At 36.9% G+C, this 26162-nt stretch overlaps 1 protein-coding gene across 1 annotated transcript in view; it reads right to left on the minus strand.

The window, feature by feature from the left end:
• The window catches only part of PARD3B (par-3 family cell polarity regulator beta), a 1040345-nt gene that overhangs the window by 585258 nt on the left and 428925 nt on the right, over positions 1-26162 (minus strand). Inside the window, exon 4 of the mRNA XM_032754819.2 lies at positions 9244-9353. Within this exon, the coding sequence (XP_032610710.1) occupies positions 9244-9353 (110 nt within the window). The remainder of the gene's footprint in view (positions 1-9243; positions 9354-26162) is intronic.

Consider the following 26162-nt stretch of genomic DNA (forward strand, 5'->3'; position numbering starts at 1 on the left):
ATGCCTTTGGGTCTTCATAAGAATATAGCTGAATGTCAAATATATATATATATATATATATATATATACACACACACACACATACACACACATATATGTGTGTGTGTCCTTTAAAAATTAAAATACACTGATTAAAATTAAAAGCAGATAAAAAGGAGACAATTTAAGCAAATCAATCCATTTTGACTTCTGTTGCTTTCATTATCTACTTTTTCCTTTCAAAGGATATTCCTTTATGATTTTTGCAACAAATGCTACTTAACCATTCTTTGCTTAAAAGGTAGAGAGTTCTGTCTGAAAAATCTGTTGAAAAATATCAGGGCTATGTCAGTCTGAAAATTTCCAGCCAGTTTCAAGTTAAAAAAGATTTGCTAAAAGTAGCAATTTTTTTTTAATGGTTTTAGTCTGTCAGAAGGCTTCAGATTCTCCAGTGCTTCACACCAGTTACTTCAAAACTAACTCCCTCCAGATGTCCCTATGATCATTTAATCAGACATCAAAAGCTGTATGGTGACAGGCTCTCATGCTGCTTATGAGGACGTTGTATGTTTCCACAAGCGTAAAACACACACAGTAGCTACTTTTTAAAATGTGATTCATCTAAATCAGAATTCTATTTTAAAGTACAGAGCTATTAGGAAAGGGGCCACTCTCCTAAGAAATAAAACTCTTTTAAACGTCTGTACAATGTCATTATATGACAAGATTTTGAAAGCAGAAACCAAATTGAAACTTGTACTTTAGAAGCGTTTATGCTGTGAGAAAAAAAAAAATCCTCTATCGGAAGAGATTTCTATGAATCACACCATGCTCAAAGAAATAATTTTCCTTTTCCTCCCAAGGCCAATTGTCTTGCTTCTTCTCAAGGTGAACTCTCATTAACCCTTTCCTCCTATGTCATCAATCTTTACTAAATGTCCACAATTTGGAAGGTACATATAGAAGTTCAGAACCTATGGAAGACACAACCCATACCCTTAACTTTCACTTTACAATAACATGACTATGTGTACTTTAGCCTTCAAATTTAGGTAGTAGCTTTCCCTCCAAAGGGGGTAAGGGTACACACATACGCATATGTAGGCATTTATGCTGCTGCCTTTGTGTGTGTGGCATTTAAAAAATATTTCTTGATATTATTCATTTGACCAATAAAAAATGATTATTGGTGTTTTGGATGGAAAGATAACCTCACTGCATGACTGGTTATGAACACTGAGACATTAAAACGAAATCTAAAGTTGAACTCATACCAACCAACTTAATAATTCACATCTGGAATCTTGAAGTCACTAGTTTGGATGGATAAGTTCCTAAGAACAACTAGAGTTCATACAGTTTCTCTATTTATTATTTCCCTTCCATTACATAAAATTTCTGAGGAAATCACCCACTATTTAACTAATTTTCTTAGGGTCACAGAGTTATTGATGCAATCAGACAGAGGATCTTGGTCTTTAAAATAAAACTACTTTAAACATCATCTTTACAAAATTTCAAACAACACTGTCAAATTACATCTGCCCATATTGTGAAAGTGAGATTGAGATGTTTATTAGTGCTTTGCCAAGAAACACATCGTAAATGTTCTCCTTCTTTTTTAATTAATTCACATACCAGAAGTATTTTTATTTTCTTCCAAATCAACTGAAATTAGAAAAATTTCTTAAGGGAGATAGACTAGGAGGAAAATTTGGAAGGAGAAATCTTTAGATGTAATGGATATAAGAAATTATCCAGAAACCTCTAATCAAGACTTTTCTAAATGTTTTGAACACAGTTATTGGAAAATTACAAAGTTATAACTCAAAGATTACTAACTTTATGATTCTAGATTTTATGATTTTATCATCTAGTCATATATTCGTGATAACCTCTTAAGTGCCAGGCACTGTGCCTGGGGGCTTGAATACAAAAATGAATACACTGGCCTGTGCCTCTGAAGAGTTCACAGTCTGGAAAAAATGCAGTCATGTAAACATTATATTTCAGAGAGCTAACAGCTAATAGATACTGCACATGGCAATTCCCTTCAGGGGTTAGGGAGGCTAAGTAGAGTACCAAAGTGCAAGCTAAAGGGAAAAAAAACCACTCATTTTGATGGTTAAAACCGTATTATTTGATAATCTGATACATGCTTGCAGACTGCTAGGGCTGTTTAACTGCTTTAGATGTGGTCTCTGTAATGAGGTTGTAAGTTTCTTGAGGACAGGAACCATGACTTAGGCTTCCTAGAAAGCACATCGCAGAAATCTTGGGCATCTAAGGGATTAGTCAATTTATTTTGACATGAAAACAAAACCCATTCAGTTTTCATTGTGTGCAGATCAAGGCTAAACAGCAAAGGGGAACACCACACACCGGGGCCTGCTGTGGGGTGGAGGGAAGGGAGAGGGATAGCATTAGGAGATATACCTAATGTAAATGACGAGTTAATGGGTGCAGCAAACCAACACGGCACATGTATACATATGTAACAAACCTGCACGTTGTGCACGTGTACCCTAAAACTTAAAGTATAATAAATACATATATATATGTATAAAAGACATGTCATGGTTACCTTGTTAATTTCTGAAATTGACCTAAATAGTGATCCTTCTTTTAGAGTTTTTCAGTGTTAGACTAAGACCCAAGAAGAAAAATCGGGGAGCACACACCTGAATAGGGATCTGATTTCTTAGTTTCCTTGATTGGTCATGGTACAGACATTCAGGCAACCCGGATTTGTTTTAACATCTTCTGCTGAAATATGGTGAAAAACTCTGTTGCAGAGTAAACTGGGCTTCAGGTTTTTGCCTACCTGAAACTTGAGTCTTACAAGCATAACTGATTTAAAAATTAAGCTGCCTAAACTTGCCAAATGAAGTAAACATTTGGTCCCATGAAATATTGGATGGCAGCTTTATCTCTTAAAAACAAAGCCATATGAAAGCCATCGTTGCAATGTATCTCCAAGCTCTGGTCTTATCAGCACACAGCATGAACAGCTGGAGTTACAAACACCAGAACTATTATTAAATCACTGTGTCAGGGTGGGGAAAAAAAAGAAAAACCTTTTATAGTTTCAGTATCTCTAAATAATGCAGTAATACATTACATGCTATTTCTCCCCGTTTTGCTCTTCAGCATCCATCTCTCCTCTCTGGAAAACAATGGATAGAGCCATCCTTCTAATACACATCAGTACCCACAACAATTATTTTGTTCCAGTGTTTCTATAGATACTTGATTCTACATCTCATGGATAGAAAAATATGATTTAGTCACTCAGAATGTTTGGTAAGTTACATGTTGGATTTTTTTTTTTTTGAGATGGAGTTTTTCCCTGTTGTTGCCCAGGCTGGAGGGCAGTGACACGATCTTGGCTCACTGCAACCTCTGCCTCCCAGGTTCAAGCGATTGCCCTGCCTCAGCCTCTCAAGTGCTTGGGATTATAGGCACATGCCACCATGCCTGGATAATTTTTGTTGTATTTTTAGTAGAGACAGGGTCTCACCATGTTGGCCAGGCTGGTCTCGAACTCCTAACCTCAGGTGATCCACCTGCCTCAGTCTCCCAAAGTGCTGGGATTACACGCATGAGCCACTGCACCCTGCCTTATGTTGGATTTTGATAGTCACCAACCTGCAACCAAAAGTCTTCTAACATCACAGTGGCAATCAATTATTTTAACTCTGAAATCAAGCTATTTAAATTTCTCTGTAATATCTCGATGATTTCTTTCATGGGTCTGAGGAAGTTTAATCCAGGGGCAATACTGACAATAATTTCAATATATGTGACAAACATGGGAAAATGTGTGATATATGAGGGGAAATTCCTCAAATCAACACGTCATCATATTATCTTAGCAAGACGCAAAGAGAATGCAGCCACTCACTGTAAAAATGCACTCTCACTAGCAGCCACCTGCCACTATCCTCACTGATAAAATACCAAAAGCCCCAAAGAACACTGTATTTTCCCTTCTTGTCTCAGTAGAACACACAGGACAACTGGAAACAGTTCCCCTCAGGGTGTTTTCCCTCCACGGATCTATGTCCTTTACCCCCAATCTTAAAGTTGCTAATAATTGTGTTGCTACTGACTAAAGAGTTATTTTTAGCCTCTCAATGAAAACATGCAAAAACTTCTATTCATCTTAAAATCTTGAACTGACATATTATGTGTCATGTAAACAGGTGATAATATGATGAACTAACCTTCATTATTTAATACATATTTGCAGGGAGGAAGTGATAATTCTCTACTCTTAACTTCTCTCATTCTGCTCACTGTGAGAATTAGTGGCTTCCCTACATTATTTAATCTAACCCCCAAACAGTGGTTGATTTTTTGTTATTCTTTTAAAATCTGAAGTAATAGAATCTCTTTCATGAAACACACCCCTATCCCCTGGCTAAGGCATAAAGCTTCAGAGAGTTAACAGACCCCCCTGAAATCTATCCATGAGCTTCTAATTTAACAACCCCCAAATCTGCCAGCTTATTTTTTTAATCATATATGTATATATAATCATATATATATTATATATATATATATATATAAAATAGACACGGACTTTGAAAAGATAGGTCAGTTAGTTTGGTGACGTAAGACAAGTAATGGTTTTAGAACAAACAATGCCATTCCCTGTCTGAGAACAACCACAGTATTATAATTTTCAGGAAGCCAGTTTCTAATTTTCTCGCCCTGCAGGATTAATTTGCCTTAAGGGTTAAATTAAAAACCATAAACAGTCATAAAACAACCTTGGTAGTTAACCGGATATTAAGAAAAAAATCACATCTGTTTTAGAGTTCTGTTCCATTGCAAGTTTGAGAACATCAATTTCAAGAACCTGGTTTTATGGTATGCCCTTAAGCCAAGAACACCAGGTTACAATCAAGAAAAGGAAGGTAAGAGTCCCACAAGCAGACTCACACCAAAATATCCTGTTTCTAGGATTCTCTTTCTTAATTCAAAAGCAGTCAATAGAGTTGGATTTGCTATATTGTCTTGAAAGATAAACAGTCATTACTACTTGCACATTAATGATTGTACTATTCTGATAATTAGGTACGTTGACCAAAAGAGGAACAAAGGAAACAAATTTCTTTGCTGTGTGTCTGGTGTTAAATAACAAATACTAGATTCAGTGGCTTCTCAATATACATAGAATTTGAAGCTTGCAGAGAATCTGATTTTTCTAATTTAAGCCCTTTTTTAAAATTCCAGCATGTCTGAGAGTGTACATCTTAAATAACCAATTTGTAATAAATTTAATCAGCTAGAAAACAAGTGTAACTTTTGCAACTTTTCAAAAACACATATCTCTGGGCATCAATGAAAACTCTTCCCTCTACAGTAAGCCTAATGAAGTGCAACTAAAAATAACAGTCATCAACTGTGGTTTTAAAGGCAGTATTTCAACATAATCAAATGTGTCACATATTCATCCTTACAGCTTCTTATGCTGTGGGTTATAAGTAAGTTTCATTTCTTGGGAATGATTGAACATAACCCACTTGGGGCTCTGCCATCTGTGAATTACTTATATGTGAACACTGTTTAAGAGATGGAAATTTTGATTGTTTTTTCTTCCTGTGGATATTGGACTGAAATGCAATTGAACATGGCTTTTTAAGCAATTATTTTTCATATTAGTTGCTACGTGGCTACATTATCACACGCTCCCCGAATTCACCATCACTTATCAAATCATAGGAATCAAGAATGGTGTAGCTGGAGTTGTGAAGGAAGCACCGAGTACGAAATCCAAGAGATGGAAAAGAATATGAAGTCTCAGTGTCCGTAGCTCCAGGCCCAGGTCCTTGCCACACAGAACCTCCTCTGCAGGGTGCCAGTGTTAGAGTTGGGGTTGTTATGTTCCCAAGGTTTCCTTGAAAGGCTGTTTCTCTTATCAGTGAGCGAACAATAAAAGTGAGTATAGGGCTATATGCAGGGTGCCACATAATTTATCATCCATACATGGACACCTCTGAGAGTTCGTGAAGACATTATTAATAATTATGCCAGAACAACAGGCACTAACCAGGACTGCCCCAGCCAAACCGAATTGCACTGTTGCCCAAGAGATGATGTGAGGCTCAAAGATCTTCCCCAGGACTCAAACTATCTCATGAATGCTATACCCAATTTTGCTTCTGTCTAGAGCTGCACTGTCCAATAAAACAGAGTAAGAACCACAAATAGAATTTTAAGTTTTCTAGTAGCCATGTAAAAAAAAAAAAAGTAAAAACAGGTGAAAATAATTTTAATAATATCTTTTATTCAACCCAGTATACCTAATATATTATCATTTCCACATAGTCAATATAACAATTATTAATGAGATCTTTTATGTTATTTTGTTTATGCTTCAGTCTTTGAAGTGCAGTATGCGTATTAAATTTTAAGTACATTTACATTTGGATCAGACACATTCAAGAGCTCAATAGCCACATGTGGCAGTGGCTACTAAACTAGACAGTGTAGATCTAAACATTCCATAAGTTTGGCTATGCAAGGATATATTAACAGTTATAACACCCATACACACACACACCCACACATCTTCCTTCTAGTAAAAATAAACACACCTAAGTGTCTTTATTAATGTTTGCACAGTAAGGCAGTTAAACTATCTGTCACTTGCCTGTGGTGAACCAGACCTTGCAGCAGATAAACATTTACCTGGTAGACGCTCTTTGGGAAATGGAGAGAATGGCTGGGTCAGATTAATTATTATTAATTAGTATTATTATATATTTATAGATATTAATTATAATTAATTAGCTGGTTAATTTCTAAGAACTTCTAGGACTCTTCCTAGACTTACATGTGTCTTGCATTCCTAAGTCCAAAACATATACACTGAGCATCTTCCATGTACTTGGCCCTAGATAAAGATACATAAGGCACAATGTCTGTACCTCGGGATGTTAAAGCTTAAAGTATTCACGGAGATTATTTTACAACTGAAGCAAGAGACACCTAAGATGTGCCACTATTCCATGCAAGGGCAAGGACCAGACTCTCCTTTTTGGGTCTGTGGTCTGCACTCCATCATCCACAGAGGACACTATGAGGAAAGGAAGAAACATGTGTTTCCTTTTCACTGTTGATACACAGGAACTCAGCCCATATTTGATCACTTGCATAAGTAAGGCACAAGGATTTTGGGCGCCAACATATATTCTTGAATTATGAGATGCATCTTTGCCAGTAATAATATGTCTTTCTGCCCCATACCCCAACTTAGAACTCACTGATGTCATATTTTGGTGGGGCTACAGCATTTACCAGATGGACAGTAGCCATCATTTCCTCTAGGGAAAGTAACATTGATGTCATCTTAATTGGTTTAAGCCCAGAGCCTAAGTGATAGAAACATGGAAATAAACATTGGAGGACTGACATGGTTAAGGTTTCTGTCCGGACACAAATCACATCTTGAATTGTAAACCAAATTGTAATCCCCACATGTTGGGGGAGGGACCCTGTGGGAGGTGACTGGATCATGGGCACAGTTCCCCATGCTGTTCTTGTGATAGTGAGTAGTTCTTATGAGATTTGATGGTTTTATAAGGGTTTCTTCCCCCTTCACTCTGCACTTCTCTCTCCTGCCTCCTTGTGAAGAAGGACATGTTTGCTTCCCCTTCCACCATGATTTTAAGTTTCCAGAGGCCTCACCAGCCATGCAGAACTGTGAGTCAGTTAAACCTCTTTCCTTTATAAATTACCCAATCTCAGGTATTTCTTTATAGCAGTGTGAAAATGGGCAAATACAGGGACTTTCTCCATGCAAACAATGCTAACACATTAATCAGACACACTCTCGTTTTAGGGTACACAGACACACAGACATCATGAAAATGAAAACTAAATTGTAGTTCTGCTCTTTTATGTAATTCTTCTCTCACTGAATAGCTGTCTTCCCCCAATCCAACATAATTAGACTCAACATGGTCTCAACCAGTGTGTGTTTTAAGAAAAGTCATACCACATACCAGTTTTGTTTGTACTTACATTAAAATAGAACACATTCGCCCGATTTTTATTAATGTTCCATTAAATATATTTCCTTAGAAGGATAGAGTTTTAAATAGGTTAGTGGAAAAATATTACATCTAAAATACTTTCAAGACATCTGCTTTCTTTTATAATAAAATAAATATGCCAAAATATTGCCACAAATCTATTAGCAAAGAGCTAATGATTTGAAATAGTGACTCCTATCTCATACGCATTGACATTGGCTCTTGATAAGAATATTTTATACCAAACCAGAAGAATCTGTTTAACTCATTTCAGCATCCGTATATACCCATAAATGATGTGTTTATTTTTTCTTAAGGCGCTATAGACAGTGAGACTTAAAGTGAGAAAGAGTCTTGCTTTAAGGGAATTTTTAATATGGTTATGTTATCGAAGATTACCTATTGCAATGGTATATAGTCATTAGCCAAAATTGAATTCTCAGGCTGAGAGGATTATTCACAATTACAGCTCTTCAAAGCAACTGAGGATTTAGCAGGAAGATCCCACAGTCTTATACGGAAGGAGAATATCATCTCTTCAGGAAATTATGCTCCACTTAACCTATCAGTTATAAGTATATCTGGTTATAAGCACTTTTGGTCAATGATTTTGTTTTTCTTCAATCTGAATGCTGAGTTCTACAAGTCCAATCCTGGCACCACATTTTCATGATATTGGGAGCTTGAAAATGTATACCACTCACCATGGTATGGTTTTGCAAAGCATTGGGTTAACACAACAAAAATATAATGATATCCTTGGACATTATGAAACTGGAAGATGAAGGAAATGTAACAGTATAGTGTACTGACCAGAAGCAAGGATTTTGGAGCCAGAACACCTGGGTGAAATTCCTTGCTTTGCCACTTATTGGCTATGTGACCTTAAACAAATTACTAAACCTTCCTCTGCCTCAATTTCATTATCAGTTAAATGGAGATAAAAACATGTGCTTACCTTGATGTGGAAGTTTAAATGACTTAATATAAAACAGGTAAAATACTACTTGGCACATAATCAGTGCCATATACATAATAGCTATCACTATAACTATACACAAGTAATAGCCCATACTAGCTATTAGTATAACTAATACTATACATACTATCAAAAGATCTCTATCTAGCTATCAATGTATTTAAAACTGCAAAGTCCCACTTAACCTATGGGTACAGCACTTTGATCTTTCATTAGAAATACAAACAGCAGGATACCTACTGGAACAACCGGTTTCAGACTCTGGCCACCAGGGTGTGAAGCACTTGGCTGGGTATCAGCAGGTGGGCCTGGCACTGGGTCACTGCTTCTCCTCACCAGCAGTGGAGTGCCTGGAAGACAAAGTGAGAGGTGAGAGGTCAAAAGAACCCTGGGGTGAAGAGAGTGCATGACACAATGCACTTTAATTTAAAAGGTTTACAACATGCTTTTATGTAAAAACATTCTATTTCCAAGGATGCTTGTAAATTAATCCATTTAATGATCTTTTGTCATCTACTTATAGATTGACACATGGAAACAAAATCTTTCAACTCTCATCTCTCCCCACTTGCATTTCAAAACAAGCCATTGTGTTTAACAGAAACTGTTAGGCAATGCACAAGTTGACTGTGTACAATCTAAAAACTGATCTAGAAAATATATGTGAGTATTAAGAAGAATGATTATCCAGGAGACGAATGAAGAGATTCACACAGTCGGTGTAATTTGCCATTCAATAGAGCTGGAAGTATAGTTATTACTGCCATTTGGTGCTTTCCAAATCTTTTGAATGATGATATAGACCAAAATAAATTATTTGCTGGGGTTATAACATTAATGCCAATTTAAGTACACAAAGAGATTGCTTCCATTCTCTTCCTCTTCTCCTAAAGTAGTTAGAACTGATAAAGAAAATAAGTTAGTTCTTCTAAAAATATATCCTGATTTCTTTTTAATTTAATGAAAGCTTCCACTATTAAATATTTGAGTCAGTTATTAAATTCTGAAAAAAGATCATACTATTAGAAAGTTCAAATGAAATTCAACCTTAGCAGAGCCAGCGGCCTAACTGCTCTGACTGCAATTAGGCCTAAAATAATTTGCTTCATATAAAATTGGCCACTATAGAGAAGAATCTCAAAAAAAATCTGCTTGTGGTTTAAAAATCACTCTCATATAAAAATTAGCATTTTATTTTTGTACTTTTGGGAAAAGAGTAGAAAACAGTTGAAATGCATTTTCTCATTTCTCAATATTCTGAAAATAATTCCCCAAACCTCTGAAGCGATTCCAGCTTAAAGGAACATTTTTCATCCACTTTGTAGGTTATTTACAAACCTGGTTTTTATGTGTGCTTTAACATTCTTAGTTTGTACAAAACATAGAATTGCAAATATTTTTTATCTTTGTCCAGATAGAACTTGCTTTTCTTAAAAAAAAAAAAAAAAAAAAAAAAAAAACAAAAAACTTCTTTCATGATAAGAAATTAACATGCTACTTAGGACACAAACCTATGCCAAAAGGAATTATAAAGTCCAAGTTCACAGTCTTTTATTTCCTTTTTATTAAGAGACATCACTACATTTTTCACCATCCCTCCACCTCCATCTCAAACATTTCTTAACCAACTGACATACCAATAATTGTATGGTTGGCAATTGTTCTTTGAAATAAAACATTAAAAAAAAAAAAAAAAAAAAAACAAGAAGAGTAGAAGCAAGAAAAAGTATCATAAAATTTTAAGAAAGTAGGATCCCAGGCCCATACCAGTATCTTTTTCCCTCCCTTAGGTGATCTGAAGACTAAGTTCCTTTCAGATTAAGCCCCTCAATTACCAGCAACATGAAATGAACAAGTCAGTCTAAATGCAATATCCTCAGAGGAACCCATTATCTTTAAAATTAAGAAAATGGGGCAAAATTCAAGAACTCTGGTTTATTTCCAAGCATTTAATCAGGCCAGTAAATTACAAGTTGATAATCTTGAATGGGAGAAAACAAACAAAAAGTAAAACCAACATGGTTCACCAAGGCATTTCCTAATTGTCAAAATCAACTTGATTTAGAGGCACAGAAGTGAACATTTTAGTGATCAACAATTTTAGTTATTGTTTTATGCAGCTGAGTCATATATATATGTTTATATATGTATATATATGTATGTGTGTGTGTATATATATATATATGGAGAGAGAGCGTATGTGTGCATGTGTGAGAGAGAGAGACGTGGTTTTTCTTAGGTAACAAATACATTTTCCTTAAAAAAGCCACAGTAGGTAATTTTTCTTCAAATTTAAAGACACATGCGTATGAGTCCTCATCACTGTCAGTATCTGCTTTTTAAATAATAACACGTTAAAATATTTAAGATATAATTTTATAATAATATGTATTCACGCCAGAGGCGGTGGCTCACGCCTATAATCCCAGCACTTTTGGAGGCCGAGGCAAGTGGATCACTGGAGGTCAGGAGTTCGAGACCAGCCTGGCCAATATGGTGAAACCCTGTCTCTACTGAAAATACAAAAATTAGCCACGCATGGTGGTACACAACTGTAATCCCAGCTACTCAGGAGGCTGAAGCAGGAGAATCACTTGAACCCGGGAGGCGGAGGTTGCAGTGAGCCCAGATCGCGCCACTGCATTTCAGCCTAGGAGACAGAGTGAGACTCTGACTCAAAATAATAATAATAAGAATGATAAGTACTCAGGTTTGTGTATTCAATCAATATGCCATAGTATTATAGTGTATCCTAGAAGATGACAATTCAGTTTTCTACCAGTGTATCAGCTATTTGAAACATAAAAAAAAAAAAAAAAAAAAAAAAAAAAAAACTTTAAGATGGCTAGATCTTTCTTAAACATATCAGGGATAACTTTCTTCTTCTCGGCTTTTCTGTACTCCACACTTGAATGTCTCCTGTTGAGTATCTTCTAATTTTTCTTTCCCTCTTAATGTGTTAATAACAAGTGCAAATCATTCCACATTGAAATTAATAATGAGCATCTTTAAATATGAACTGTTATCTCAGACTTTTAAACAAACCTCCCTAGAATGGTTTTCTAAATTACTAAACCCTATTTGAAGGTGGCCGTCAGGAAGAGACTGAGTTCCACCTTAAAGACAAAGAAAGGTAAGTCCTAATGTACAACAGAGGGCAGGTAATTAGGAGTACTGAAGATAATTTGGGCAAAACCTTGAATATATAGTAGAGTAGAAGTCGTATTGTACAAGCAAAGCTAACTGAAATGAGAGGGGACAACTCTATCCAGGTTCATAGAGCCTTCCAGTGTTAGGGAGTAAAGGAAACATAACCTCTACAGTGAAGAAGCTTAGAAATCTAACAGCAACAATTAGACACTAACACTGCTAACTGCCATGTGTCAGCACAGTGGAGAGGACCCTGGGTTTTGGAGTCAAACAGATTGAGCCTTTGTTTGCTCTGTGGCGTTGAACTTGCACTGCTCTGTGACTCAGTCTCATCATTTAAAACTTGGCGAAAATAGCACATAACAGAATTGATGGGAGGCTGAAATAAATTAAGGCATGCATAGGACATGGAACTGTCTGGTATGTAATTTTCATACAGGACTCCCTTCCCCAAAAAAGTAGGTAATAGCACTTGTTATTTATTGTGAGCTGTGTTATCTTGTCTGCTTAAAAAGCTAAGCTCTTGAAAGTCAAGTTAATTTTCATGGAATATTTGTAAATTAAAATAATAAAATCGAATCTTGTACTAAAACAAATATAGCCTTACAATATGAATCAAAACTTTTACACAAATAAACATGAGGTGAGAAGGGAGTTCAAAAATGGGAAAATGTTGCTATTCATTAGTATTTTTTTCAGATAATTAAGAGAAGACTTATTATTGGAATTTAGAGGCAAAAACCCCAGATTCAGCTCAAGGAACAATGATGTTCCTTAGAATCATAGTTTAAAAGCCACTGGAAGCAAAGTACAAATAAAATAGGAATTGTTCAGTATTTGAAAGCATAAATTCTTATAGAACTGCTTGCTGTTTTTTTTTTTTTTTTTTTTTTTCACACAGTTAAATATTTAAGGTTGCCCTTATGCATCAGGGCAGGGAGAAGAGATGAGGATGATATTAAGATCAGCAGTCATGGTGTTCATCCACTCTCAAGTTATCTTTCAGAAAAGGAAATGTGGAAATGAGGAACATTTCAGTATACCCCAGCACACAAAAGGCAGGTACCACTAAAGTGTTTCAAGTAGGTTATACGTGGCTTATTGGAGAACACACACCAATGAAAACATACACCAAAGGCTAGATCAAGTCCCCATTTTATTTAGCTGACACTTGAAACTGAATGGAAGCCAAAGAGAAAGCTACTAGGTGCAGGAATAGAAGAGTCCCTGATTGGGTGTGTAGCTGCTGGTGACTACGTCCTCACCAGATAGGATCTTGCCATGTCAGGATAAGCATAATTCTCACTAGAATATTCTCCACTGACATTCAGGACTTATGCCACATTCAGGAAAAACTCACACACTCACTCACTGTACAGACCTTTAGGAAGATGGCAAGATCCGTCAGGTTTTAACAGGATTTAGGCCAATTAACACTAGTCAAGCCACATCCTCATAGGAGAAAGTGAAGTCAGTTCCCAAGTGTCTTATGAATGATGGTGCATCTTCTAACTCTCCAGTAATCACTATTTTAATGATGGGGCAGCTGGTATTAAATGGGGTCCAGGTACTGATCCATGTCCCCTTTAAATGTCACTAAGGAAGCCAAGAGGAGGGTCGTCTAATTCAGTTTGAGGAAAACAATTTTGAAAGTGGCAGCCATTAGTTAAAGGGTGAAATTGGTGCACCAATGAATCATGCAAGATATAAAGACCAACAAAAATGTAAGGTGCTATCTCTGTAAGTTTCTGTCTCTTTGTTATAATCACACTCTCCGTCTCCCTCTCCTTCTCAGTGGATTTTCATTTGGAGGATATGTTTGGGATGGAGATGGCTTAAATGACAGGTGATGCCATTTAATATATGTTTGGGGGGGTTGAAGGATAGGCAGTTATAGAGATTGAAAAAAGGTCCTGAAGAATCACATAACATATGATGATGCAGGCAGCAGGGAAAACAAACAATGGCTTCAAACATGAGCCCCACATCAGAAGTCACAAGGCACATGTTCTAAATTGCATGGGGAGTAGCAGCAGGGATTTATTTATTTAAAGATGGTTAATGATTCTCCTGAGCAAAACCAGAAGGCCAGCTTGTCACCAATATTGGTGTCATTTCATCCTAGGGTGACTGACACCTGGACAGCTCTCGGGGTGGGGGGCAGGTCATGGTGAAAGCGCTGAGAAGACATTCTGTAAGAACTAGAGGACCTCATGCAGAGAGAGGCTAGAAGGGCAACGTGGAGAAGGTGAACAGGGCGTCAGCAGTCACAGGCAGAAATGGAGAGAGAACCTGGAGGAGGACACAGGAGAATTCAGAAACTGCCTACACATAAAAAGCAAATGAGAAGGAGCATAAAACAGACACCTAAAAATCATTCTCATTTCTGGCTTGAAGAAGAGCAATAGGGAGGTTTTGGCAACTGCTATGATTTGTCTCAGAGAAAATACAAATCTTGGCTTCAGCCCATTGACTGTTAGAATGATTTGCTTTTAATCTAAAATGTCTTGATACGAGTGAGAAACCAAAGACTAGATTTTCAATAGGGTGGGCATTCACAAAGATGAATATGAAGTTGATAATGAAAATCATACTGGCTTCTAGAATGAGCAGGTAGATACAAACATGAAGTGAACAGAGGAAAATAAAAAGGAGGAATCAGTAAAGAACTATTAATGGCATCGCATACAAAATAACGCAAAAGCCAGGATTTCATACTCTCTCAGAATTTTCAGAAAGAAAATTAATAAAGTCACAGAGGAGTGCTCAGAGGAATGGGTGGGGTGAAAGCATGGAGAAGGGAACTGGGATTAACATGATAACCTGTTTATGTGCAAAGAGACTCCCCTTTAGGGGGCTGGTCTTTTCAGAGTCTCGATTTTCCTTTGCCCTAAGGGATTCCTTTGATGCTACCAAAACAGTTGGACAGCTTGAAGAAAAAAACACACTCTCCTTCCACGACCGTTGGCACTTAGGATAACAAGATAAATATGAACAGAAGAAAACGCTCTGAATTAAAATACATGTAAGTTGGTAAATTTTTTACATTGATGATGAAAGTAAGTTGCAAGTGGCTAAACTTTTTGCAAATTAGAGAGAAAGAAGTAGAAAAAAACACATTCTTCCAGGTAATCCATATTAATAGTATAGAAAGACAGCATAGGCTGCATCTTGGTTTCATGTAGTACATTTCCTTAACAGACTTTGCAACTAGTCAGCACCTAGAACAATACCTCTCAATTATCTTGAACTTTAACAACTGTTGAATGAGTTTGAAAAAATATGGGTGTATCCTTCAGAGATACGGTGTAAAGAGACTATAGGTCAGAAACTTTCCTTCTAACCATTATTCTAGCACTGTCACCTCAAAGAAGCTGCTCCCCCTTTTCCTGCTGGCTAAATGAGCACGGAGGAGGGGCTGCAACAAAGTCCCAGTGTAGACCTATAAAAAGATAGTTTTCTAATTTAGAAAGCCAACAAAAGTACTGAAGTAGCTGGGCATGGTGGCTTATGCCTATAATCCCAGCACTCTGGGAGGCCAAGGTGGGTGGATCACGAAGTCAGGAGTTCGAGACCAGCCTGGCCAATATGGTGAAACCCCATCTCTACTAAAAATACAAAAATTAGCTGGGCATGCACTTCTAGTCCCAGCCACTCAGGAGGCTGAGGCAGAAGGATCGCTTGATCCCAGGAGGCAGAGGTTGCAGTGAGCCGAGATCGTGCCACTGCACTCCAGCCTGGGTAACAGAGAGAGACTCTGTCTCAAAAACAAACAAACAAAAAGAACTGAAGCCCAGAAAAATGAAGTTTCCAAATCTTTCGAACTTTATTTCTACTCTAGTTTTACTCATCTGACACTTTCCTATGGCAGGGCCACATTCTCTATCTGGGTAAGTGCATAGAAGTAAGGGGAATAACACCTCTTCAATGCAGCAGCAATTCTTTTCATCTAAACTGGTCAGCAGGCTGAGTGTGGTGGCTCACGCCAGTAATCCCAGCACTTTGGGAAGCCGAGGGAGGCAGATCACCTGAGGTCAGGAGTTCAAGACCAGCCTGGCCAACATGACAAAACCCCATCTCTACTAAAATACAAAGATTAGTGGGGTGTGGTGGTGCACACCTGTAATTGCAGCTACCCAAGTGGCTGAGGCAGGGAAAATTACCTGAATCTGGGAGGCAGAGGTTGCAGTGAGCTCAGATCGCGCCACTGCACTCCAACCTGGGCGACAAAGCGAGACTCCGTCTCAAAAATAAATAAATAAAATAAAATAAACTGTCCAGCAGAAAGAAATATTTTGATAGAAAGATACAGGTAAAAGGAAGGTATGGTGGACGATGAGTACCTAAGAGGAAAACATCAACCATGGTCACAAGGACATATCTGGTAAGATGCTTGTCTCACTAGTCAAGGCATCCAAACTCCTCTCCCAGAGTACACAGTCTCTCTTGCAGATGATTTACATGCCTTGCCAGTATTGCTATTACTCCCATCAATACTCAATAAAATAAGACTAGTGAAAGTGGTACATCATTTGTTTTTGGAGGCAACTACATTTTCTTTTTGTGTAGATTTTATGGGCATCAGATGGGGCTTTTCAGCTGATGCCAAAAAAACTGCACAACACTGAAATCTGGAGACCCATAAAAAAAAACTGGTAATGATATCAATAGCAGCACAATTTATAGCAAAGTGCTGAGAAGAAATCACTTTTGCCACAGGAGTGCCCGACCCAGTTTGGTGCCTGGCCTGTGATGAATGCAGCAGCTGGGACATGCTTTCAGATACTGTGATACGAAAACCACACTAAGGAAACTAAGTCAAATACTTTCATCTTAAATATCAGTCCATTAGAAAAGAGACTCCCAGTATTGCCATAAAAAGAGGAAGGAAGTTAAAGTCAACTAACATTTCATATCATTTTTCTCTCATTTCAGATTGCAAAAACCATGTTTGTTCAACACATGATGAACAAATGCAAGTAATTCACAAAATACTCAACTGACTGCACAATGGATATGAATGAACACATGCATGATAAAGCATCTTTTAGTATTTGGAAGACAGCTGAAATTGGAGAGCCAGTGCTACAAAAATATGGGAAGGGGTTTTTAACTTACTTTTATTGGGACTTTTACTTGTCTCTGAAGATGAATGACTTCCACTTGAAGTGGGTTGAACTATTAAAGTTTTCACATTTTATCCAGTTGTATACACAAATCTGCAATTTTTCAAAATTTTTAAGCTACTTTACAATATAAATTTACTCATGCTACTTAAGGTTAGTTAATGCCAGGTCTCAGATATGCACTAGGTCTCAAGGGTTAAGGATACAGCGACAGAGGAGGTTTGGTGCAAGCAAAGGTCCAGGTCTTTGAAAGGCACACACTCTAAAAAAATAAGTAAAGTATTAACTGAAATAAATAAATATATCTGAATTAATAAATCCAAATAAAAGCTCCTGAATCAGAGATGAAAGGAAAGATTTTGATGATGTATGCGTCAACCTCCCAATTTCTTGTTCTGGCATTCAAGGACCTCAGGAGTTTGCCTCAACCACTAATTATATCTTATACTACATTCTTTTTCAGGTGTATGTGCCAAACAGAACCACCTGCCGTCACCTAAAAATGTCCTAGATCATGTGACCTTTAAATGATTATTCTCTAATACTGCAATCAGTTGTAATCCTGTCTCACTTTGAAGGTCCGCTCCCAATAATTATAAACAATCTCTACTTCTTTGGAATGCCCAGATGCAGATTTGCATGGGGAAATAAATGTAATTTCAGGGGCCCTCATTTGCATGAGCCCCTTACATGATGCCAACACGAGCCTTAGTAACAAGATCACATGATTATGTGATTTTGTAAAATTTACATAAGTAAAATGTTTTAATTGCTATAGGGTTAACCCTGTTATCTCTTCCATCACTAAGGTTCCATCCACACTACTCTTCCTCCCATTGGGTGGCAATGAAGTGGCCAAGAGTATTTTTGGAATTCCAGTTAAGAGGAAATTGAGTCAGAGGTATATCATATATATATAGTCCACTATATGTATATTTTATATATATACCACTATATATATTATATATATTATATATAGTCCACTGTATATGTATTTTATATATATAGTCCACTGTATATATTTTTATATATATAGTCCACTATATACATATTTTTATATAGTCTACTATATATTTAATATAGTCCACTATATATATTTTATATATAGTCCACTATATATATTTTATATATACAGTCCACTATATATATTTTTGTATATATAGTCCACTATATATATTTTTATATATATAGTCCACTATATACATATTTTATATATAGTCCACTGTATATGTATATTTTTATATATGTGGTCCACTATATATTTTTTATATATGTAGTCCACTATGTACATATATTTTTTATATATGTAGTCCAATATGTACGTATATTTTTATATATGTAGTCCACTATGTATGTATATTTTTATATATGTAGTCCACTATGTACGTATATTTTTATATATGTAGTACACTATATATATATTTTATATATATATATTCTATATGTGTACCTTTGTATCATGAAACTGGTTGAACATGCACAGTGGGTGTTGGAAAAATTTTTCTATTACTCACCAAGATGAATGGCAATAAATTAACTACATGCAGAATTGTTTCTGAGCCACATAAAAATAGCCCATTATATATATTCTACTATATATATAAATAGTCCACTATATGTAAAAATAGTCATATATATATATATATATAGTGGAATCAGAGATATATCTCATATATATATAGCCCATCATATAGATATGATATATTTTATATATCTCATATATATATATATATGAGATATATCTCTGACTCCAATAGATAGATAGATATAGTGGATTATTTATATATATAGTAGAATATATATAATGGACTATTTTTATGTGGCTCACAAACAATTCTGCATATAGTTAATCTATTGCCAGTCATCTTGGTGAGTAATAAAAGAATATTCCCAACACCCACTGTGCAAGTTCAACCAGTTTCATGATACAAAGGTACAGGGCCAGGTGAAGTAATGATGTGGCTGTGCTGTTTTTGCACCAGCACTGTAAGTATGTGGGCACTGGAAGATAAACAAAATTTGAAACGCACAAAGCCAGAACTACTCAATGGAAGATCTGTTCACTCACCAGATCTATACAATTATAAGCAGACAATTCAGTTCTCATTGATACCTTGACAAATGGGAACTTCTCTCTTATTTAGAATATACTTGAAAATGCAGCACAAAATTAAAATTCCCACGCTAGTAAGACACAAACCTGTAGCAGTTTCATAGTTACAAGTATGTATGTGTGAAGCCCTTTATATGTCCCAAATGTTATTTAAACAAAAACAATTTGGATTACCCATGCTAGAGCAAATAACAAATTATCCATTTATTCAATCTATCAGAAATTGATATTACATATGCAGAGGTGATTAAAGAATACATGGCTGGCCAGGTGCGATGGCTCATGCCTGTAATCCCAGCACTCTGGGAGGCTGAGGCAGGCAGATCACCTCAGGTTAGGAGTTCGAGACCAGCCTGGACAACATGGCAAAACCGTGTCTCTACTAAAAGTACAAAAAAATTATCCGGGCATGGTGGTGCACGCATGCCTGTAATCCCAGCTACTCTGGAGGCTGAGGCAGGAGGATCACTTGAACTCAGGTGGTGGAGGTTGCAGTAAGCTGAGATAGCAGGACTGCACTCCAGCCTGGGTGACAGAGCAAGATTTCATCTCAATAAACAAACAACAACAACAAAAAGAACACATGGCCAAAAATTATAGAGAAAAAAGTATAATATCGAGATATTTTCATGTGTTAATATATCATTAATATTATTTCTCACATTTTGTCATCTCTAGTAGGTTAACCTTATTTATAAGTTGTGATTATTTTTCATGCTAAATAAGAATTCATTTCTATATGATTTTTAAAAAATTATTGCTGCTTTTCTTAAATAGCAATCCCCCGAAGTTTTGTACAGTTAGAGCATTACAAAATGTGGATCTGCTTTTGTATCTTTTTTAGGGTGTGTTATATCCCTATTTGTCTTATGTATGTAGTTGTATTTTGTCTCCCCTTGAGTCATTAAATATTTACCGAACGTCTAAAATGTGCCAGGTGGTCTTCCAGGCATTCTGGATACATCAGCACACAACACAAAGGCCTTGCTTGTGAAGAGCTGTGGATTGTTGGGGGAAGACCGATCATCAACAAGTAAATAAATAAATACGGACATTTAAAATCGGGATAAAACAAGTTATCAGACAAGAATGTGAGAGAGAAAGTGATGTCTGGGAGAATAGGGTGGAACCACATTGTAAGCTGTTTGATAGCAAGCCACTTCCTTTAGTCAATCACTTAGGATCCCTAGCAGAATAGGCACTCAACAGAGGCATGCCAAATTGAACCAAACAAAGCTACAGGCGCAAAGACCGATGTTTAAGCTAAGAAATCTTTAGAGTATGAGATGTCCCAGACCTGAGAACTTTGGAGGTCATGAAAAGGGTATCTCGTCTAGTATGTAAATAAGTTGCTACTGTCTGGTTTGTTTCCCCTCAACTAACACTTTTTTCTTCAGCATCAACATTTATTTTAAAATAAACATGATTCACACTAATGCAGCACATGTTATCAGCCTTGCAACTTAACGGTAAATGAGCATAAAAGTGACATCAACCCGCGGTGGCTCACGCTTGTAATCCCAGCACTTTGGGAGGCCGAGGCGGGCGGATCACGAGGTCAGGAGATCGAGACCGCGGTCGAGACCGTCTCTACTAAAAATACAAAAAAAAAATTAGCCAGGCGTGGTGGCGGGCGCCTGTAGTCCCAGCTACTCGGAGAGGCTGAGGCAGGAGAATGGCGTGACCCCGGGAGGCGGAGCTTGCAGTGAGCCAAGATTGTGCCACTGCACTCCAACCTGGGCGACAGAGTGAGACTCTGTCTCAAAAAAAAAGAAAAAAAAAAAGTGACATCAACAACGATGCTAAACAATCCCAGTAGATGCACATAGATACCGACTCAATCTTGTCAATTACTGTGGCTTATAGAAGAATCTACTGCCCTGTCAGTTGATCTTTCAGTTTGTGATACTTTACAGTCTTAGATCCTAGATATTTATGAGGTTAATCTATATTCATAAGATTTATGGCAACCCATGGAATAGCTAAAGGGATAATAGTTGAGTTCACCTGAAAAGATTCTGTGGATGAGCTGAATTTTAAAAAGAATTTTGAAATGCGAAGATATATGAGATAATATATTGGTGTAAAATGATGACTATGATATTTATAGTAGACAGATGAGCACGTGGCTTTTGAAGCTAGAGATGGACACCCTTGCATGAATATTGATAAATTTGCTCAGCCAGAAAATAGGCATGCACTAAATGACTAGTAGAACAACTGATTGAGGAAACTACAGAATACGGTTAGAAGAACATTACCAGAAAGCCTTAATTTAGGAGAGTTTTAATTTAATCTAATTGAAATAGCAGGAAGAAATAGATTATCTTCCAAAAGGAGATATCTATAGCATTTTTTCAAGTATTGAGGAACTGGTTAAAATGTACTTTGAAAGACATTTGTAACTTATAAATATATGAAATACCTTGACTAAAATAATAAGTGGAGGAATCTTTTCCCCATGATTTCTTTAGTAATTCCCTTATAAATACCATGAAGTGAATCTTAATATATACCCAGTGAATAGGGTGTGGACTTGGGATGATTGTTTGATTCAGAATGGTGCACATTTGGGATGGCTCATTAGGGCATTGTTGTTGGTCTGTACCAAGTGTTTATGGAACCATTCTCTTATTCTAAATTTTAGGCCACAGCCCCCAGTGAGTTGAGAACAGCCCGTAAAAGAATATTTCAGGAGCTCTTTGCAAGAAGAGAAAGGAAGAAATGAGCAATGCCTTCAGGCCACTGAGCTGCAGTTGCAAACAATTACTGCAACATCAAAGTACTAAATTCAAATCACCAAGTCCTTCTTGATAGATGAAAAACATCCACAAGTCAATTTAAGGCATTCTGGATACAAATCTATAAGATTTATCAGTTGCATTTGAAACCTTTGATCATTACCTTTTATTAGATCATTCAAAGTTCCTGGCAGTACTGGAAAAAAAATGGTGGGCTTTGGAGCCACTGTTATCTCTAAGAACACTAAAAAGGTGATTTTATTCCAAAGCCTATGTGCCTCAAATGCTGTTTTCTGTGTAACAGGAAAGGGCCACTCAGGCCTTTTCTTCTGTTTCTGCTTAATAACACCTAAAATTTTAAACTAGTATTAATCAAATAAAGCTCAATCCAGAAAACTCAGAAACTAGGCTTTTCTGGCAGAGAACATGCCTAATGAATGTGCCAGAGGAAAATCTGATTCTTTCCTGTATAGAGACTTTCCCAACATTTGCAACTGTGGTTTGAGACCTCATTTGACCCATATCTGCTCCTGGAGCCCAAGGATCAGCTTTAATCTCAGGCACCTTTTACATTATGCATCCGGTAGGAAGAGGTCATATTCTGTTCATGATGTGGCACCGGCCCGGCTGTCTAAGCCTTTGCGACCTCACGTTGGATAACTGAAATCTAATCCACGTGAAAGTACTCTGGAAGACCACCCAAGTGTTTCATATGGCTGCTGTCTTGCTACCAAATAGGCCCATTACACAAGCTGGAGAACATTACCCCAGCAGACTAATTCACCCAGTGACAGAGTAAGGCAATGATCCACGGATTATTATTGACTTTTCCATGTAACTCCTGGTATCAAATTCAACGTGAATCAAAATCCAAACGCCACAGGTACAAAACTGTACTGTGTTTCTATGATTCTTCGAAAACAGAATCAAACTCTTCTAACAACATTGGAGTTCTAACTTTCAAGGGAAAAACATTTTAACATAGAGGGTCACTAATGCTGGGAAGACATAATTTGGTTAAAAGTTAAAATATTTTCCACAAATAGATTTTTGAGAGGCACAGGAATGGCTTGGTTTCTATCAATTATAAATAAATCAAATAAGCCAAAGATCAAAACTTCATGACTCTTTTAAGGGATTATCAGAACAAGAAAGCTTATTTTATTTTTTCCCCCACAAGACCTATGAATAAAGCAAACTATACCAGAATCTGAGCTACTTATTAACTTGCAGGTAATACCTGTTTGATCTAGCCTATGTCACAAGCCCATTTTCCCTCGATTTCCCTACCTGTAAGTACTGCATTATGCTATTTATTTATTATAGCTCAATAGCATAAAATAGACAATATGGATAAGTCACAGAATAGTGAATTAAAGCATAATCTACCAAGATGAGGGGAAATCTGATAAAAATTCAACAACATAGGCCTACCACTCACTCCAAACATTAAATTGAAGGTGCTGATAAGAGGCCAGTATCCAAGTCAGCAGCGTTTGAACTTGTCAAATGGTTCCTGAGACAAGCCTTCTTTAATTTGAGATGAAAGATCATAATCTCATCTTTCGGGTCTTCGCAGGGTAAGCAAACCAATGCACAGTGCTATTTTCAAAAAAGGCCTACATAGAAAAGGAGGAATTGCCCTTAAAGTTCGGATGCTATCACAACTGTCTTTGTGCTGTGCTTGTCTAGGTCATCTCATTCTATGCTATCCATCTAGATTGGAAAACGCACACACAGAGTTGCCTTCACAGATAAGGTATGTGGGTCTCAAAATGAAATAGGCTGAATTCTCAGATATGCCAGTGACATTGCTGAACCTTTTAATTTGTTCCTTTCACATACAAAGCTAAATGGATTTGTGATGTGTATCTTTCTAGTCTGTGGCAGACTTTGGTTGTGTTCTTGAAGTCTATCTAATATTTTCACAAAAGGCTTGTGATGCACATGTCCACAGACCTTGGTCACTTTCAAAAGTAGCTTTTAAATGGTCTTCAAAGAGAAAAATCAACAATTTCATGCTGGACTTACATTCCACAATAAAAAGACATTACTGAGCAAATGCTGGATTCTTAGCACAGCATATAAGTAACACATATTAGCAAGGGTTGGGTAAAGAGACCCCCCTCTGGACAGGAGGAACAGCAAGGTCACATTACAAAGGGGCATGCATACTAACATGGAAGGAATCTGCGGCCATGAAACAATTTACCATAGCTTCCAGTCCTATATACTAATTTTATAAGCTCTTATGTTTAGAATACAGATTTCATAAGCCCTTATGTTTAGAAAAGATTTTGTTTCCTATCTAAAACAAACATATGGTATCAGTCTTTTAATGCTCAGATTTAAATTAGTTTTAAAGAGATAAAAAGACTGAAATAGTTCTGCTATTCATACATGCTTAACAGCAGCAATATTTATGTCAACATATTGGCAGAAGAAACGTTAAGTTCCCTATATCTCAGTGGGCCCACAGTTTCATTTTAGAAGCAACACATTTACCTCAAATATTCACAATGCTGTATTTGGATATGGTGAACTAAGTGACTGGTGGACCTATCTCTAACAACTTTTCAGCATTCAAACAATTCAATTCTAAATTACAAAGATGTCTGCACTACATGACTTGATTCTTTTTGGCCAAGATGGCTTGTTTTATTTGGTTGTCACTTGGTCATTGGTAAATTTATACAAATATTCAACAAACGGTCAGAGTACAGTGAGATATTATGGGTTCCTGGTAAAGCTCATGCTTCTTCCTCTGAAGTTCACCTCAGGGGACTATCTCTGTCCTCAAAAACAGGGTTTTCTCAATCTGTGGGCTGCAACCTATTCACAAGTCTTAAAATCAGTTTATAGGGTCATGATCAGCATTCTATACCACAGAGGGCATAGAAGATATTGGACTGTATTACAGGTAAAGATGCATTTTTGTTTTGCAGAACAGTTATATACTGGCTTGCAATGCAAAATCAATTTCTGGCTTTGTGTTATGGCCAAAAGAGTTTGGGGGGAAAAATAGCTCCAAAGCTGCTTTCCTGGAGGATGCTCCGTAGCAGGTTTGCAACCCCCTACTGGTTTGGGAAGTTTCTGAGGAATTACAAGTGCCTTAAGGAAACACATCTAGCCCAGGGTTCTGTCTGATAATACACTTCCACAGCCCTTCTGTTTTTGGAGTTTCACGTCCTGTTTAACATCTTTTGTCCAGGCACTTACTGAAGATTGCTAAGTGCTAGAAACTGTGTTAAATCCTGGGGAAACAAAGATGACTATGACATAGTCCTTGACCCCCAAAGGGCTCTAAAGATACATAATAATGCATAACACAATGCCACTAAAGATTCCAAGCAGTCACTGGAAAGCGCTGTAGGAGCAAGAGGGAGAAATTATAATTCTAACTGTTGAAGAGGGCTTCATAACAGACTGAACATTTTAGTGGGTATTCGTAATCCATTCATCTATATATCCATCTTTCCCCTACTATGTTCAAAGCACTAAGCTAGAAGCTAGGGAAAACTTAGATGAATGAGAAAATGGACTCCCTCCGAAGAACTCCAAGCCCATAGGGGAAAGACACTTATAGGATGAGGTAGAGCAAAGGAAGTGATAAGTACTAGGCACAAAGACACCATAGAGGCAGAAGAGGTTATGTCTGTCAGAGTCCAAGGCAGCCTTCTGTAGAAAGACAGTGATGTGAGTATAGGGTGATGATGATGAATAGTGGAAAAAGGCTCTGATACCCAAAACAAATCTGTTCTGTATTTGACACAGCAAAATAATGAAAACCAAGTGCATATATATTTGTGAACATTTTTAAAGCTGATGTCAAAAATATGAGTCAAAAACTGAGATAGGGCTAGCAACCTGGCACTAGATATCATACTTAAATAAAGTAGGCTGAAACAGAGACACAAGATAACTCAGATTTTAGCACTTTCCTGCTTCATATCCTTGTTTCTTGCTGTTTCTATTAAAATACAATCAACTCTAACCAAGATCTACCAGATTACAATCTATTCCCAAATG

The sequence above is a fragment of the Hylobates moloch genome, unplaced genomic scaffold (assembly GCF_009828535.3).
Source record: "Hylobates moloch isolate HMO894 unplaced genomic scaffold, HMol_V3 SCAFFOLD_1, whole genome shotgun sequence".
Lineage (NCBI taxonomy): Eukaryota > Metazoa > Chordata > Mammalia > Primates > Hylobatidae > Hylobates > Hylobates moloch.